General features: G+C 43.2%; 1 protein-coding gene across 1 annotated transcript in view; it reads left to right on the plus strand.

Annotated features, from left to right (window-relative positions):
• The window catches only part of LOC138801200 (uromodulin-like), a 31,597-nt gene extending 13,472 nt beyond the window's left edge, over positions 1-18,125 (plus strand). The window contains exons 5-15 of the mRNA XM_069983763.1: positions 1,385-1,522; positions 3,073-3,087; positions 6,316-7,107; positions 7,562-7,660; positions 9,118-9,326; positions 9,944-10,101; positions 10,536-10,781; positions 12,082-12,244; positions 12,762-12,840; positions 16,142-16,177; positions 18,041-18,125. Coding sequence (XP_069839864.1) covers positions 1,385-1,522; positions 3,073-3,087; positions 6,316-7,107; positions 7,562-7,660; positions 9,118-9,326; positions 9,944-10,101; positions 10,536-10,781; positions 12,082-12,244; positions 12,762-12,840; positions 16,142-16,177; positions 18,041-18,093 — 1,988 coding nt within the window. The 3' untranslated portion in view covers positions 18,094-18,125. The remainder of the gene's footprint in view (positions 1-1,384; positions 1,523-3,072; positions 3,088-6,315; positions 7,108-7,561; positions 7,661-9,117; positions 9,327-9,943; positions 10,102-10,535; positions 10,782-12,081; positions 12,245-12,761; positions 12,841-16,141; positions 16,178-18,040) is intronic.
• The last annotated feature ends 1,243 nt before the right edge of the window (positions 18,126-19,368 follow it).

Here is a 19,368-nt window from a genome sequence, read left to right on the forward strand (position 1 = left end):
TTGTTGGCTGTAGAGATGCTTTGTTCACGGAGCTCCTCTGATGTGCCACCGTTCCCCTCAGCTGCAGGCTCCCCCCCCCCCCAAACATAGCCTTAAAGTGGAAAAACACACTACAGGCTGATCCAACTTTTATGTAATGTCCTTAAAACAAGTCACAATGAGGCTCAGTATTGTGTGTGGCCTCCACGTGCCTGTATGACCTCCCTACAACACCTGGGCACGATCCTAGACAATCTGTGGTGCAACGTGACATTGGTGGATGGAGCGAGACTTGATGTCCCAGATGTGCTCAACCGGATTCAGGTTTGGGGATTAACAGGCCAGTCCATAGCTTCAATGCCTTCATATTGCAGGAACTGATGGCACAGCCACACGAGGTCTTGCATTGTCCTGCATTAGGAAGAACCCTGGGCCAACTGCACCAGAATATGGTCTCACAAGGGGTATGAGGATCTCATCTTGGTACCTAATGGCAGTCAGGCTACCTCTGGCCAGCACATGGAGGACTGTGCGGCCCTCCAAAGGAGTGCCACTCCACATTACTGACCCACTCCAAACCGGTCATGCTGAAGATTGTTGCAGGCTGGAGATCTCTCTACGGCGTCTCCTGACTCTGTCACATATGTCCTATTTGCTCAGTGGTAACCTGCTTTCATTTGTGAAGAGCAAAAAGCGCCAGTGACAACTTTGCCAATCCTGGTGTTCTCTGGCAAATGCCAAGCGTCCTGCACAGTGTTGGGCTGTGAACATAACCCCCATCTGTGGACGTCAGGCCCTCATACCATCCTCATGGAGTCGGTTTCTAACAGTTTGTGCAGACACATGCACATTGGTGGCCTGCTGGATACTCTGGAAGTGCTCCTCCTGTTCCTCCTTGCACAAAGGCTGAGGTAGCCGTGCTGCTGCTTTGTTGTTGCCCTCCTATGGCCTCCTCCAGGTCTCCTGGTGTACTGGCCTCTCTCCCGATAGCACCTCCAGCCTCTGGACACTGCGCTTATAGACACAGCAAACCTTCTTGCCACAGCTCGCATTGATGTGCCGTCCTGGATGAGCTGCACTACCTGAGCCACTTGTATAGGTTGTAGAGTCCGTCTCATGTTACCACTAGTGTGAAAGCACCACCAACATTCAAAAGTGACCAAAACATCAGCCATTAAGCATAGGTACTGAGAAGTGGTCTGTGGTCCTCAACTGCAGAACCACTCCTTTATTGAGTGTCTTGCTAATTGCATGATAAATTGATTGTCAATCAGTGTTGCCTCCCTAAGTAGACAGTTTGATTTAACAGAAGTGTGATTTACTTGAAGTTATATTGTGTTGTTTAAGTGTTCCTTTATTTTTTGAGCACTGCAGTAACATCACTTTTTATTTATTTTATGTGCAGCTACAGAACTTCCACTAAAACAGATAGTTTTAGAAGTGTGGGGATCCATGTATTTGCTGAAAGACCCTGGACAAGGAATGTGGACTATATACATATATGCAGGAGGTCAAAACTCTGTACGAGTGGAAGGGTTTACAGGTATTTTACTTTGAAAATCTATCTATCTGCAAAGCAGATGCAACACTCAGCATGTAGAGAGTGGTGCCAGCTCCCCCAAACTCTGATCCCAGGTATATGTATAGTGCAGAGTCACTAGTACACAGCCTGAGGCTACCACTTGAATGGAGTAAAACCTGCAGGTTACCTGGGCTTGCAGTGCCAGCTTCATGGTACCTGCATTTCAAGGAGGGCAGGACCTCTATCCTAAAGCCATGTGTCAATATAGGTACATTGCCCTGTTTTTGCAGACTTTCGTACATAATGGCCACTAGATGGCAGCAACAGTCAATAGGCAATTCACAAAGACATTAATACAGCATTAACAGTGTGAACTACATACAGAATACATAGCATACGATATAGTGCAAGCACAAGAAGATGACATCAAAATCAAGAACTTAGTAAAACTTATCTGACATTTGTTAGGAAGAAGATATAGAATCTCCTATCCAGGGGCGTAACTAGAACTAGCTGGGCCCCATAGCAAACTTTTGATTGCCCCCCCCCCCCCCCCAACAACTGACCACTAAGCTGTGAAGAGAGAGCAATATGTATATATAGTATTAGGAAAAGCATTATAGCACCATGACCACTGCCATTACCACTATATTGTTACCAACCAAATCCAGTATGTTAAGATGAATAATACAAACAGTACCAGTTTACCAATGCCCCCAGACAGTGCCCCCATAGTAGCCAGTGCCCCCATATAGTAGCCAATGCCCCATACAGTGCCCCCATAGTAGCCAATGCCCCATACAGTGCCCCCATAGTAGCCAATGCCCCATACAGTGCCCCCATAGTAGCCAATGCCCCATACAGTGCCCCAATAGTAGCCAATCCCCCCTGCGACCAGAAAAACAACAAACAGGTTACTCACCTGTCCGCCGGCCCCAGCAGCTCCTCTCCCGACACTCCGGTCTCCCGTCATCCTCCGGGCACAGGCAGCGGGGGACAGAGAGACTGCCGCTGCAGAACACTTCCGGGACACAGGCAGCGTCTCTGTACCCCACTGCCTGTGCCCGGAGGATGACGGGAGACCGGAGTGTCGGGAGAGGAGCTGCTGGGGCCGGCGGACAGGTGAGTAGGACAGCGATCCCCTCCGCACGCCCAGCCCGCCCCCTCCATCGCTGCTTAGCCGATCAGGAGCCCAGGAAAGTGCTGCTCATTGCACTTTTCCGGGCTTCTGATCGGCTCAGCTGAGCAGCGATAGAAGGGGCGGGCGGAGGGGATGGCTCAGGGCCGCTCACTATGCATATGCATAGTGAGCGGCAATACAGGGGGCGGGGGCATACTTTAACGCGGGGGCCCGGGCCCCCTAAGCCCCCGGGCCCCATAGCGACGGCGTACCCTGCCCCCATGGTAGCTACGCCAGTGCTCCTATCTATCTATCTATCTATCTATCTATCTATCTATCTATCTATCTATCTCTAAGCGGTCTCCACTTTACCTGTTTTCTGTTGAGTATGTTCTATGTAATCTTACATTAATAACGTAAATATTCAATGTTGTTGTTTTTTTTTTTTCAGCTATGAATATTTCATGTAAGTATCACATTAAATAGAATTTGTGCAAGATAACTGTCAGGACTGTATCTTTGCGGAGCATTATGCGCCCCTCGGCTCGTGCTGTGCGGCCGAGAAGGCGCTGATTTTCTTGCATTCTGTTTCTGTGTTTTGTTTTGCAATGTGTGAACACTGGTTATTTGCTCACCTTGAGAGACACACCCGACTTCACCTGCTGAGTTCTGTCTGGCCATGTCTGGGTTAATCTGTGTTTTGGTTCTGCTGTGACTGACAGGTCATCCTGCCAGTGGATCTGTTTTGTTCTCAGGTGTCTGTGCTTGGAGATCAGGGGGATGGCCCAATGATGTTCTGGATCAGAACCCTGGCCTCCTATATAACTTCCTCAGTCTGGGATATCATTGCTGGTTATTGACTTAGTCTCTGCCTGCTTGAGGTTCTGCTATTATCTGTCGTTTCTCTGACCCTTCTGCCTTGTGTTCTGACCTTCCTTGCTAGCCGCCTGCCCCTGACCATATTGTATGTTTTTTGACTCTGCGTATTGGATTGTGATTTTGTACTTTTGCTGCCCGATTGTTGTGACCCGGACTGTCGACTATTCTTCATTGTGTTTTGTCTGTCTGTCTTGTCTTTGTGTCCCACCTAGCCAGTGCAGGGACTGCCGCCCAGTTGCTCGCCGCCATCTTAGGGCGGATTGTGGCAAGTAGGTAGAGGACAGTGGGCGGGGCTGAGCTTAGGGCTCACTGTCTTGTCTTGTCCTGCTGTCTGGTTCCTAACAGAATAACCAGCCATACTTTTTTTTTTTTTTTTTTTTTTTTTTCTTCTCTCTCTCCACCTTGCTATGGACCCCATGAAAGCTCTGGTTGAGCAAATGCAAAGTCTCAACCAGCTTGTTCTGGACCTTACGCAACGGGTGCAGCAGGTAGAGTCTTTCCTGGGCCAAAATGCCATGCTATCTGCTGCTGTTCCCCCAGAACCTCCAGTGCAGCTTCCTGATAGGTTCAAAGGCGAGAGAAAGACCTTTCGAATCTTCAGAGAGGGATGTAAGTTGTTTTTCAGACTTTGTCCCCGGTCCTCTGGGGATGAGAGCCAGAGAGTGGGCATTATTATTTCACTCTTACAAGGACCTCCGCAGGAGTGGGCCTTTTCTTTGCCTCCAGTTGCCACGGAATTGTCTTCTGTGGATCAGTTTTTCTCTGCATTGGAATTACTGTATGATGACCCTGACAGGGCAGCAGCAGCTGAGAGGCAGTTGACAGTTTTGAGATAGGGCAAGCGACCGGTGGAGGAATATTGTGCCGAGTTCCGCCAGTGGTGCGTTCCATCCGGATGGAATGATCCTGCGCTTAGGTGCAAGTTTAAGCAGGGGTTGTCTGATGACATCAAGGATGCCTGGACAGGACACCCAGATCCTTTCACCCTTAAGCAGGCCATGAATTTAGCTATTCGCATAGACCGTAGGCTCCGTGAAAGACATAGGGAGAGAGTAGGCTCTGAGCCTTCTAAGACCTCTGTTCCCTGCTCTGTCAAAAACTCTGTTGCTATCCCTGATATTCATGAGGATGAGCCCATGCAGCTGGGACAATTGGACGCCAGGACCAGGCGAGAACACCGGAGACACAACGGTCTATGTTACTACTGTGGTGACAGCGGCCATTACATCAGTTTCTGCCACAAGCGTCCCAGGCGGCAAGAAAACCAGCACTCAGATCATCAGCGTTCAGGTGATTCCCAGGAAAGTCACTTGGGCGCACAGGTACCCTCCGGCGAAATAAATGATTCTAGTTCTGCTGTACCTTATTTGCCTGTATCTGATGTAAATTTATCATGTTCTTCTGCTCGTCCTGTCAGTAAGCCTGTTCTCCATGCCATGGACTCGTCTTCTGATGAATGGGAGTCAGATGGTAATTTTCTAAGTGAGGTTGAGTCCTGTGATGGTCCTGAGGCCCCTCATAAAAGGGGGGGTACTGTCAGGACTGTATCTTTGCGGAGCATTATGCGCCCCTCGGCTCATGCTGTGCGGCCGAGAAGGCGCTGATTTTCTTGCATTCTGTTTCTGTGTTTTGTTTTTTAGTGTGTGAACACTGGTTATTTGCTCACCTTGAGAGACACACCCGACTTCACCTGCTGAGTTCTGTCTGGTCATGTCTGGGTTAATCTGTGTTTTGGTTCTGCTGTGACTGACAGGTCTTCCTGCCAGTGGATCTGTTTTGTTCTCAGGTGTCTGTGCTTGGAGATCAGGGGGATGGTCCAATTATGTTCTGGATCAGAACCCTGGCCTCCTATATAACTTCCTCAGTCTGGGATATCATTGCTGGTTATAGACTTAGTCTCTGCCTGCTTAAGTTTCTGCTATTATCTGTCGTTTCTCTGACCCTTCTGCCTTGTGTTCTGACCTTCCTTGCTAGCCGCCTGCCCCTGACCATATTGCTTGTTTTTTGACTCTGCGTATTGGATTGTGATTTTGTACTTTTGCTGCCCGATTGTTGTGACCCGGACTGTCGACTATTCTTCATTGTGTTTTGTCTGTCTGTCTTGTCTTTGTGTCCCACCTAGCCAGTGCAGGGACTGCCGCCCAGTTGCTCGCCGCCATCTTAGGGCGGATTGTGGCAAGTAGGTAGAGGACAGTGGGCGGGGCTGAGCTTAGGGCTCACTGTCTTGTCTTGTCCTACTGTCCGGTTCCCAACAATAACTTAGGCATGACGATGAGGGAGGGAATCAATGAGATGACAAGAAGTAAGGAGTGCGTTCTAGATGTGTTCCTTTCAGGTATAATTCAATGGATTACAGCAGTAGTTAAAATGTACTTGTTATAATTTTCCAAATCTAAATTAACAGTAGATGTGAAATAAAGCAAGTTTGCAATTTATGTTCATTATTATTTTTAGTTTCCATGCTGTAAAATAAAGTTAAACTCACTTGTATCCAGGTCCAGTCTCCTGAAGGAAGCTTTTTAGTCTTGTGCTGGTTGAGAAAAGAGACTAAACATATGAAGTCCCGGCCAATAAAGAGTATCATGGGTCAATGTGTCCATCAATTATTTTGACTGACTGCCTTCTCTGTAAGTGCAGATGACCTGGGAAACATGGGATTTCCTGTGTTTAGACTCTTTGAAAAAAAATAATGAATGTAAATTGCAAACTTGCTTTATATGACATCTACTGTTTTAGATTTGGAAAGTTATAACGACAGTGACACTTTAAATGAAAATTATTAACATTTTTACACTGTCTTTATTTTTTGTTACAGCTGCAGGAAATTGCTCCAAATGTCATCCAAATGCTACCTGTGAAGACTATGTTGGCTATGTAGAATGCAACTGCAAAGAAGGGTTCATTGGTGATGGTTTCACCTGTTCTGATATAGATGAATGTGCCTACTCTTGGTCAAATAATTGCTCTTATGGCATTTGCCGTAATACTTTTGGCTCCTTCACCTGTGACTGTCCAAGTGGCTTTACCAGCTCAGCAGGCACCTGTATTGATATAGATGAATGTGCCCGCCCTGACCTAAACAGGTGCTATTCACAGTCATTATGTATCAATACCTATGGCAACTACTCCTGTTACTGCCCCTCTGGTTATTATGGTGATGGTTTCCATTGTGAAATTAATGAATGTTTATATGGATTCTGTGACCCAGGGAGTGAGTGTATAAAATCACTTGGGTCTTATACCTGTTCCGATCCATGTTCAAACCACACTGTTCTCAATGAACCCTGGAGAAGTACATCCAATATGTATGATTACAGATATAATTGTGACTCTACTAAAAATGGATGGTATCGCTTTATTGGCAGTGGGGGTATTCGCTTGCCAGAAAGTTGCTCACAACTTTACGCTTGTGGTACAGAAGGCTCAATGTGGTTGATGGGCACACATCCAATTGTAAGTGATGGGATTGTGACTCGGACAGTTTGTGCCAGCTGGTATTGGGGCTGCTGTACATGGTCAACTACCGTCCAGATAAAAGCCTGTCCTGCAGGATATCATGTGTATAGACTGAATGGAACCCCAGGTTGCTATTCGTCCTATTGCACAGGTAAGTAATAGCTTTTCTTTTCATTATAGACTATTATCCTTACTATATGCTTTCCAACCCCTCTTCCCCATCTCTAACTCAAAGGAATCAAGATTGACATATGAGAAATTGTTTTTGTAAGTTTTTTTTCTCTGCAGAGCTGTCAATAATTTTTATTGACAACCAAAGGGCTCTCCAGGGTCAAGGATCCAATTTGCAATGTTAAGTCTACAAAAGGAATGATAAAAGTGACTTGTCATCACAGTTTGCCAATAGAATTTTCTATGTGTACTTAACCTCTTGATGCGGAATCACGTACATGTACTGTATGTAAGGTGTTGCAGCCCATTCAACCCCATGTACATGTACGTGAATCAGTTAAACTGTTTAAACAACCCCAGATGCATCCCCACGTACTGATTGATCCCAGATGTAGAGAGACTGATGAAGCAAAAGTTCATCTTTATGTTTTAAGATCCCTCCACAGCAAATGAGACATGTGCAGCAGATGAAGAATTGAAGCTAATAGATGGAAGCTATGGATGTTACTGCAAAGACAAATATGAAGTGGCAGGTAAGTCTGTCATTGCAAACAAAACACATCTCCCGTAGCAACATTTATTCTTAAAAAGTACACTTGTCCGTATATTTTAGGATAATTGTCGGCTAAGCATTCATTCAGCTCACAGTTAGGTTTCCCGAGCTCCTCAAGCACATGAATGTTTGGCAAGACCAAATCTTCATGTGCTCTCTATGCAGAGGGGTGGGGTAAGCCACTGCCAGACTGCTTTGGTGCCAGTCCATCTGTGTAAACCCAGCACATCTGGGGCAGATTCAGCCTATTTTAGTCTAAGGTGTATTGTTACCTAAAATGGGTTTTCCTCACAACCTTTACACTGGCCTACGCCTGGTATCCAGGACGGGTATCCATTGTATAGCTTGGGTAACCCTCACCACTCTGTTGCAGTCTGTCTGTTATCCCAATGGGATGAATGGGGCAGGGATGCAGACTGCTGGGGGAGCAGTCAGAGGGGGCAGGGCTGTAGACTGCTTGAAGAAGTTAAATTGCTAAGAAAATTTGTGGGAGGGAACAGGGTCGAGATACAGATTGCTAGAAGGAATAGTGGGAGGGAGAAGGGCATGGATAATGACTGATAAGAGCAGTAGTGAGGGAGCAGGGTGGGGATGCAGACTGCTAGGAGGAGTAGTAGAGGGGGCAAAGCTGGGATGCAGACTACTAGGAGGAGGAGTGGAAGGGAACATAGTGGTATGCAGACTTCGAGCAAAAGTAGTGGGAGTGAACAAGGTTGGGATTCATATTGCTAGTAGAAGTAATGGAGGGAGGAGGTGGCAATACATATTTCTAGGAGGAGAATTGGAGGGAACAGATGGGAATACAGTACATATTGCTAGGAGGAGAATTGGAGGGAGGAGGGGGGAATACATATTGCTAGGAGGAGGAGTCGAGGAAGGAGGGTAGGAGGACAAGGGGGGATATTAAGCGCACGCCTGAGGCGTACGCCAGGGAGAAGGTGCAGATTCACCCCTTTTCCCTAGTGTATGCCTCCCGAACACCCTGATTGCCCAATAGGCAGGGTAGGGGGGGGGGGGCGGGGCGTGACGAGGCGGGGAGGAGGCGTGGCTCCTCCCACGCCTCATTTATCATTTACGCCTGATCCAAACTACACCTACTGGGAGGTGTAGATTTTGAACGCCAGGAGCAGGTTTGGGTTCCCGGGAAGCCGGATTCACTAAGAGGCGTGCACCTCTTAGTGAATCCTGCTGGGAAAAGTAGGAGGGGCCCTATATAAGACCGGCGTTCAAGTACAAGTCTTCATAAATCCCCCCCAGGGTGTCTGCCTGGAATCCTTGCAGTAAGTATACCATTTTGCAGCACCAACACACTGGAGACGAAGCACTACATAGTTTGCACAGCAAATGTTTGACTATGGAGGTACATTGTGTCACTGACAAGAAAGCTTTTACCGGCTGAATGGAAAGTAAATAACATTTGTGCATTTCCTATTGTAGATGTTGCAGACATACACCCCAATCTGACCTGTGATGTCTATGACATGAAAGCGGCTTTTCATAAATGTCAGCTGAAGAGCCTGAACCTTAATGCCAATACTGTTGCTTTGAAAAATAGCAGCTGCTTTGAATTCTATGATGATCCGAGCATAAACACGTTTACTATAAGAGCGCTCCTTCAAGCAGGAAGATGTGGACTTCGGATAACTGTAGGTGACATTCCTTGATCATTTTTCTTTAGACACAAATGGCTTATACTATATATGTCCCTGCTTTTTTGAGCCAAAGACAAAAAGGGATCCTGCAAGTAGAAGAATAAGTCCTGCCTTTATATTTACTGTTAGTTTTAAATCCACTTTTGGCTTGTGTTTTGTTTTCTTTTGCCGTTTTTTATTATTATTATTTTTTTTTAAACCAAATTGTGTGAGGGAGTAGTGGGAGGAAGCAGGGAAGAGCTGCTGGAAAACTACTGACATTCCCCCAACCTAGAAGGAAAATGGCAGCCCCCATAATAGTGTACAAAAAAAAATTACGTAAATTATCTGGCATCAACTTCTTCAGCAAGAAGAAATTTCAAAGGCTTTACTGAGACAGCTACACTTTAAGGGGGACATTTACGCTCCCCGGGCTTAAAAATGTCCTGTGGTGCCGCTTCTTCGCAGATTTAAGAGATGCCCTCTGGCGCAACAGGAATAAAAGGTCCAGATGACAAAACTTATTTACAAAAAATAAGCCTTTGCTAATAAATTTATTCACATCTGGACCTTTTACACCAAAAAATACAACTTTTCGCCTTGATAAATATACTATTTATATATTTATTTAGAACAATGGAACACATGCAATTTATGAAAACACTGCCTATTTGGCCCTGGAATCTACTGGGTTAATCACAAGAGAAGATGAACTGGCGGTCACAATGTCTTGTGCGTACCCCCTGGACATGATGGTCAGTCTGAATATAGCTGTGAATCCAATATTTAGGTAACCCATTTATTCAACTTAATTCTTACCTTTATACTTTAGGTACAGTCTGCTTGGTGTAGGTTAAAAGTCCCACAAAATTAGTGGTCCCCTGTAATGAGCGATTGTACATTTTAAGCATTTTATGCAAAACCTGTTTCACTTTACCCCAACACAATACATGCCTGATTTGTCAGATAATCATTCCATGTACAGTAATAGGCCTTACACATTGCATCTTCAGTCAAAATTGGTAGAAGCCTAGTTTGTAAAGCCAGCTTTAAAAAGGTTCTCCTCTTTTGTTGGCATTAGCCGAACTGCAACATCTAACACAGTATTTAAAAAAAAAAAAAAAATATATATATATATTATTATTTTTTTTTTTTTTTACTTTATATTAGCTTGTAGCACTTATATATGGTAAAATGTATGAATTATTCTTTTCATTTCTACAGCTCCACAAATATCAGTGTTGGTGGGACTGGACAATTCACAGCATACATGGCTCTTTATAAAGACGGCAGTTTTGTGACTCCGTATGAAGGATCAGAAGTTGTGCTCTCAGCTAAGTCTATGCTGTACGTTGGTGTGTTCGTTCAGGGAGGAGACACTTCTCAGTATGTTTTAGTAATGAAGAACTGCTATGCAACGCCTACAAGCAACTCAGATGATGGTGTGAAGTATTACATCATAAAAGACAGGTACAGACTAATAGTCTCTAAGTTAGCATTTTGCTACAGAGGAGGCAGACAATAGTTTTATAATTAATGAAATGAAGTCCCGGCTCACCAAATGCTGACAAGTTTCTCCATTTGGGCTTCGGCTAGTATGGGGACTGCAAAGTGGTGCTCTACTGAATAGCCAACCATGGCGAAATGAACCCTGACCTCAGGGAGAACAGCCTAAGAAGAATCTGGCCAGGCGGGAGCAATGCCTAATATATCAGCACGGCAAAACGTTCACTGACCTTAGGTAGACCAGTCAAAGAAGAATCTGGCTAGGAGGGAGCAATGCCTTGTAGACGACCATGGAAATATCATTATTGACCTAAGGGAGACCAGTCAAGGAAGAATCTGGCTAGGTGGGAGCCATGCCTAGTACACCAGCATGGCAAAACGTTCACTGACCTCAGGTAGACCAGTCAAAGGAGAATCTGGCTAGGAGGGAGCAATGCCTAGTAGACCACCACGGCAAAATCATTATTGACCTCAGGCAGACTTATGGCTAGTAGACCTAGGAAGCAATGACTAGTAGACCTAGTAGCCTTGTGTCAACCATCACATGCAGGAAAAAAACAAGAAAAAAGTGGCACTCACCCAAAAATCAATGCAGTCCACAGCCATTTTGCACCATGTTTCCTCCAGACTTGTAGTAAGACCTATGTGGAACTCACCCACTGTCTGTATTCCCCGCTCATGTCAGCATGGCATAAAGGGGAAAAAAAATATTAATTGGTTAATTCTGTTTTTCTTGTTATTTCCACATGTGATCATTTTTACTCAGAATTTTTTTTTATTGGTATTTTAAATAAATGACAATACAGACAATATGATTGTGTTAAAGGGGGAGAAGGGGTTACAATCCCTGTGGGAGACAGATTGATAATAAAAATAAATATATTAGTACACAAATGAGTTTGAAATGAAATATATATGTTTTAGTACATCATACATATAGTTAGTATAACCCCCCTCTTTAAAATAAAAAATAAAAATAAATATATAATAAATAAAAGTTATATCAGTTAATAATAAAGCTCTGGGCCCTAATGCAGAATCGGTAGCAGGGCCTCCTCCTACCGTGTGCTTTTATAATGCTGGTTTTATGAGGTAGAGAGGCTTTGCATGTCTCTACAGGTAGGTTCCACATTTCCCATCATGATTGGACAGCCAAAGTGGCAGTTGTAGTTTTCTAACAGCTGGAGGGCTGAGGGCTCACTATCTTTGTTGTAGGTATTGACTATATTATTGTAACTGGTGTTTGTATTATATTTCCCTTTAGTTGTCCTAATAAGCAAGACACAACCATTAGCGTACTGGAAAATGCTGTCTCAAGACAAGGTCGCCTGTCACTTCAAGTGTTTAAGTTTGTTGGCAATTTCAACTTTGTCTACATTCACTGTGCTGTAAGTCTGTGTGACCCCACCACTGGATCATGCTCCCCTGTAAGTAATACCTGTATTTTACTCTGTCTTACATTATTTTCTCTGAATTGATTTATTCAATATGATTCCCATTAGAGCTAAGCAAGCATGCTTGGTCGAGTACCTTGTGCTGCTCGGGTACTCGGTATAAAAAAGCCTTTCGGCAACCTTTAAGGCCGTAGTGGTGGTGGTGGTCGGGGTTGTTAAAAACGTTACTTACCGCTCTGGTCTATGCACTCAGCAAATCATAAAATTATGCATATTGCTCCAGTCAATCATTGCCTGAGACAGGACATCACTGCAGCCGCTGTTTGTCCAAAAGAGCTCATTCTGAGCCCTAGGGGATTACATAGCACCCTGGGGGCCATACTGTCACTTTCTAGGATTTGCTTTGCTGAGCAAGGGGAACCTGGTTAAATATGTGAGTCTCCAATAATTTTCAATGGGTCTTGTCACTTGATCGAGTAATAATCACTCAAGCATTTTAGAGCTTTATCAATTCTTATTTCCATACATTGATATTATTCCATCATTGCAGTCATGTTCCGGAATCGCGTCCCGAAGTGCATCAGTTGATCAAAGTTACCAGTTAAAAGTGGGTCCCATAGTTCGTGAAGGTAAGAATCCTAACTGTGTTATAATATATAGATAAATAGAGCCATGAGTAGTGATGAGCGAACTTGTTTGGATTCCTGAATGCTGAATGAATCGGCTAACATTATATCTACTATAACAGTATGTGATTTTTTTTTTATTTTTAACCCGGTCTTTCAAGAGATACAACATTTTTATTTTTCTGTTGACTTTGCTGTAATTAAGTAAGAACTTAAAGGAAAAGTCCGGCCAAAACTATTTTTTAATATGTTATTACCTACAGAAAGTTAGACAAATTTCTAATGTATATTAATTATGGGAAATGCACATATAGGGCTATTTCCCTTAATTAAGTAGATCAGGGAGACTTCAGATTCTCTAAAAAGAGATGACGTCACGAACCGGGGGTGTAATTACAATGGATCGCCTGCAGGGGCGCACTATATATAGAAGTCAATGAGTATCATTGACTTCTATATATAGTGCGCCTCTGCTGGACACTCCATTGTAATTACAGTGGATGTGTGTATAAATGTAATACAGTATACAGTGTTTTTGATTGAATACATTTATGGAATACTTTGGGGAGCAAGTGTCCTTGCTCCCCAAAGTATTCCATAAATGTAATCAATCAGTACATAACAGTAAGCACGCCGCCGCCGCCACCGAACGCCCGCCGCTACCGAACGCCCGCCGAACCGCCGCTCTGGACTACGCTCAACTACTACTCTCATCAGAGAGAGTGGTAGCTGGGTTCTATCGTCGCTGCCGCCACCACTGATGGGCGCAGGGGGAGCTGCTCATCATTCTGCAGCAGCTATCATCCCCCTCCACTCCTCCTCCGGCCAAACTTTACTCTATGTGATCGCTGAATCCCCGCCCGGTGCTGCTCTCCGATCACACATGCCGGCTCCCAGTGCTTCCTGGTGTCCCCTGGTGTGTTATCGGAGAGCGGCGCCGACGGGGATTCAGCAATCACATAGAGTAAAGTTTGGCTGGAGGAGGAGGGGGGAGCGGAGGAGGATGATAGCTGCTGCAGAGTGATGAGCGGCTCCCCCTGCGCCCATCAGCATTGGCGGCGGCAGCGGCGATAGAACCCTGATGAGAGTAGTAGATGAGCGTAGTCCAGAGCGGCGGTTCGGCGGGCGTTCGGTAGCGGCGGGCGTTCGGTGGTGGTGGCGGCGTGCTTACTGTTATGTACTGATTGATTACATTTATGGAATACTCTGGGGAGCAAGGACACTTGCTCCCCAAAGTATTCCATAAATGTATTCAATCAAAAACACTGTATACTGTATTACATTTACATACACATCCATTGTAATTACAATGGAGTGTCCAGCAGGGGTGCACTATATATAGAAGTCAATGGTACTCATTGACTTCTATATATAGTGCGCCCCTGCTGGCGATCCATTGTAATTACACCCCCGGTTCGTGACGTCATCTCTTTTTAGAGAATCTGAAGTCTCCCTGATCTACTAAATTAAGGAAAATAGCCATATATGTGCATTTCCCATAATTAATGTACATTAGAAATTTGTCTAACATTCCGTAAGTAATAACATATTAAAAAATAGTTTTGGCCGGAGTTGTCCTTTAATAATTTCTGCAGATTAATATTATTATTATTTTTATTTTTTTTATGGTGCCATTCTATAGTATAATATAATATACCATATACTATGTTGAGATTTTTTTTAAAGGATATCTTTGGGGTGGAATAGAAAAAAGCAATTCTGCCAATTGTGCATGGTTTCATCTTCTATCATTTATCCTGCAGTAACTTTACTCTGCATGACAGTATCATTATAGGGATACCAAATAAAAAAGAAAATGCTTTGTGTTGTCATATTTTTGGACTGATGAACTTGTATGAGAGCTTGTATTTTGTGGGTCAATATCACGTTTTGATCACTTTTTTCCATTTTGTGGGAGACAAGGTGACCAAAATAACTATTTTAATGTTTTAAAGGAGTATTTCCCTTAGGTACAATACATGTAAAATTGTCCCCCTTCTGGAGACTAATTCCTTCCATACATGTCATTACCCTATCAGTCTCCTTCAGTCAGATCTGAGTCTGCTGCTTTTACTGAAGACACAGAAAACTGTGTGTGAGCTGTTCTTTGTCACCCCTCCCCCCCTTCTCTTCCAAAATGGATAATCTAAACAGCAACCTGGGCGTATGTCTTGGCCCTCTGTAAAGCCAGGAGGGTCAATCTGAAGTCAAGTTGTTGCTGGTGACCTCACTGTGATTAACCCTGTAGAATTAGCTAGCCAGGGAGCTGTTTTTATGAGCTGTCTTTGGGGGGAGATAGAGAGTGCAGCTCACATAGTGTTTTTTGTCTTCAGCAAAAGCAGGAGGCTTTATTCTTTCCCTCTCCATCTGTCCCAGATGGCCACGAAGACTTTTAACCTCTTGTCTCTGCAGAGTATGCCAGATAAATGTTGGCTCCTCACCTTACCTCCACTCTCTTCACCTGTTTCCCACCTATAATGCCCCAAATGGTAAAAATGCCCTATTAGATGTCCCACATAAAAAAGACTAGGCTTGCTTAGTGCACCCGCAGTAATAATGACCGCCTTGTGCCCTAATACTTTAATAATGTCCATCCGTTTTGGTATTTACACAACTACATCCCGACCCATTCTTTACCCCACAAAATAGTAAGCCGCTCTAGTATCCCTAAACACAATTTATGTCCCTCTTTGTGTCGCCGTACACTTAATAGGCACCTCTTTGTATGCCCATGCAATGATTAGGCCTCTTGGTTCCTTTTAAACACTATGTAGGTCCTTTTTTTGGCTCCACAAAGTAGTTAGGCCCATTTATATTGCCACTCAGTAATAAGACCAATTTGTGCCCCCCACAGTAGTTAATCTCCTCTCTATCCACCCACACAATAATTATATCTACTTGTGCTCTCCGTAAATAGTATTCCTTTTGTGACTTCCAAAAAGTAGTTTGGAATGCTTATTCCATATGTGTACTGAAACAAAGGAGCAACTAAACTGCGCTGTATTTTTGAAAAATTATTATTGAGGGTGGCTTATAAACTTGTTAACAGTATTCACATGGATTTCTCAATACAATAGAACACATAATATAGTTTAAATCCTTTAAATAGGATTTTTTATTGTAAATTATAGTGAAAAAGAAAATGCCTACTGAAATGAGTCACTCTTCTGCTGGAGAATAGCATTTTTAGATACTGTACAAAGGCATTATGATTCCGTTTCTGGATTTAGTAGCAATTTCTGTCTTGTCTACAGTCAACTTTTACATGTTACTGATTAGTTAACCCCCAAATGTATTTTTTCAGATAAAGTATCAGACACTCCAGCATCAGGCTGTATCGGTAAGTTATATATGTCATTCAATGGTCAGCACTCATTAGAAAAATAATGCTCAAATTTACTATTGCAAATCCATCAGAATCCTGAAACAATATGCACCAAAACACAGTCTTAGGCTATGTTCACACACAGTATTTTTGCTCAGTATTTTGGTCCTCATATTGTAACCAAAACAGGAGTGGATTGAAAACACAGAAAGGCTATATTCACACACTGTTGAAATTTAGTGGATGGCCGTCATTTAATAGCAAAAAATGGGTGTCATTATGAAATAACGGCCATAATTTGTCATAAAATGACGGCCATCCACTAAATTTCATGTGTGAACATAGCCTTTCTGTGTTTTCAATCCACTCCTGGTTTTGGTTGCAATATGAGGACCAAAATACTGAGCAAAAATACTGTGTGTGAACCCACCCTTACATGACATGCCATATTTATTTTGCACTATTGCACTAAAACAGCACATATATCGTGAAAAACTATACAATTGTTTAATAAGGACTTAAGCTATACTAAATAAATTAACCTAACTTTTGTATTTAGCATCTATGAATACCTAGGTGTTTTCATTGTTACAGACTACAAATAAACTGTCAGGAATGTGCAGTAGCCTCTTGTGAACTGGGCCTAGTTTTTTGCTTCTGTGTGACACGCCCGATTACTTATCAGCTTCCGGCAATGCAAGAGTTACCACTGAACTCTCCAAACCTTAATTGCCGCAGCTGAGCTGATTGATGTTCTTTTCTGCCTGTCTGGAACCTGGAGGGTCAGAGCGCCAGTCCAATGGGGATCCGGACCGGGCTCTTGATCCTGATAAATGAAAGCTGAAGCCAGTCTTTCCCTGCTGGCTATTTAGGTTCATACCCTGATCCCAGCTCCCATTTTCTATTCCTGCGATCCCTGTCCTAACTCCCTCTGCTTGCTCGACTTTGTCACCTAACCTCTTGCTTGACTTTTTGACTATCCGATTGGTACCTGATTTTGTACTACGCTGCCGTTTGGTTCTGACCTTACTTGTTTAACTATCCGATATTGTGTTTGTTTGTCTGTCTTGTTCTGTGTACACGTATCAAAGTACAGGTAACGTCTTTGTGGTTGTCCACGGCCGCCTAGGCCATTTGAGGCAAGTAGGTAGGGACAGTTGGTGGGTTCAGCATCAGGGCTCACTGTTGTGTCTTGTCCCTGCCTCCCCGTCCCTGACATAAACTCTTTGTAATCTTATCCTGCAGTTGTGTGTCCATCTGATGCTTCTTCTTGTTAAAACATTAAGATAGAGGCCAAATGGGAGATAGCAGCACATAACTCTAGTAAAAGGCTAGAACAATAACAGCATTGGCGCATTAATAATAGTTGCAAAAATGGAAGAAATACATTTTCCAGGCAAAAGTATTTTTACACAGCTATCTCAGGATGCCTAATATATAAGATATAAATATTATAGATATCAGATATAAATATTATACTTACCTTCCTGGCTCTTCTCAGCCTCTGTTATCACTTAACACAATTTCCGCTGCACTCCACTTCCTGGTGCTAGGGTCAACAGGAGACATTGCTGCTCAGCCAACTGGCAATTTGTTGTTCCGACCTCAGTGCAAGGAAGTGGAGTGCAAAAGAGACCAGGCACCTTGATAACAGAGGTTGCAGTGAGTGAAGGAGGGAGGCAAGTACAGTTTTTTTTTTTATTATTACCAGGCACCCTGTTATGTATCTACAAACAGTAGTTGTGTAAAATAAACTTTATCCCAGAAAACCTCTATTAGAGACTGTTACAGAAAAATAGTGTTTTTTTTTTACAGAAAGCACCTTCAAAATTCAATAAAATTATAGCATTCTAATTATAAATATTATCTTTTTTTCAGGAATACATGCATCATTTACCTTCATCAGCTTCTTCCTCTTTCTGATGACTTGAGTTTTTTTTGTTTGGACCATAGCTCAACAATTGATCGGAATTATATCTATATTATAATTATTGACTACTTTGATATTCTATAGTAGTGACTTAGTAGAGACTATGTAGTATCTACTATTCCTACCCTTGTCTTATCAATAGATATGGCCAGGCAGTAAACCTTTAAGCTCTGATTAGGTGTATGATTTGTCATCATTTCCTAAATACAAATTAACTTAACGAGAAATGCATTAATCTGATCATTAAACTTTTTTGCACAGCATGTGTCTTTGTACATCTATACTTTAAAAGTGAATATATGCTTGTCTGTCCTCTATGGGTATTCAAACACCCAAGTCATTTGACTCCAAATCTGGCACATAGGTGGGTAGGTCCAGGAAGCTCTCTATAAAGCAGGCTATGCTACCAATGTCACTGGATCAAAGTAAATGATAAAACAGTGTCCACTAATGATATTGACACCATGGTAAAGGAATACTAGTGAGCCATGAGCAAAGTGCACTATAAGAAGCAGCTCACTGGCAGGGTGCCTATATAATACTGCACAAGGGGCCCTGGAAGTCCATCAGTATTTAGTAATATATGCAGAGTAGTGATGAGCGAATACTGTTCGATCGAATAGATATTCGATCGAATAGTGAGATATTCGAATATTCGATATTCGTACGAATATCCCACGAATATTCGATAAATATTCGATAAGTGTTTAAGTCCCCCAGCTTCCGGTTTCACCCTCCAAATGGTCAAATAGATGTTTTTCACTAATCGAATACTTTTTCCCATAGACTTTAATGGGATCGAATATTCGATCGAATATTCAAATATTCGCGGGATATTCGTACGAATATTGAATATTCGAATATCTCACTATTGGCTCATCACTAATGCAGAGTATGTTCTTGGTTAACACAATGATATCAACTGATATCCATGTGTAGGTTCATAAATATGTAGCGCAGCTTAACATTAGACATATTATACAGTCATTTGATAAAGAAACTGCATGTTTGAAAGCTCCAGACAATAAAAACTGCACAAATGTCTGCTTTTATACATATAATCAGGGATGAGCGAACCGAACCGTTCCAAACCAGTTTTGTTACAAACTTTGGAAAAAGGTCGGTTCGGCCTCCACCAGCTTGCAACCATCCAGCGCTTTGACTGCAGTCCAACCTGCCCTGGTTTCTTACCAACGATGTCAGGCCCGGCACTCTCAGGCTGTCCTCCATTTGGTGAGCCTCTGTGAACGTAGCCACAGTGGGCAGGAGCTCCTCC

This window comes from Dendropsophus ebraccatus, chromosome 9, assembly GCF_027789765.1.
Source record: "Dendropsophus ebraccatus isolate aDenEbr1 chromosome 9, aDenEbr1.pat, whole genome shotgun sequence".
NCBI lineage: Eukaryota > Metazoa > Chordata > Amphibia > Anura > Hylidae > Dendropsophus > Dendropsophus ebraccatus.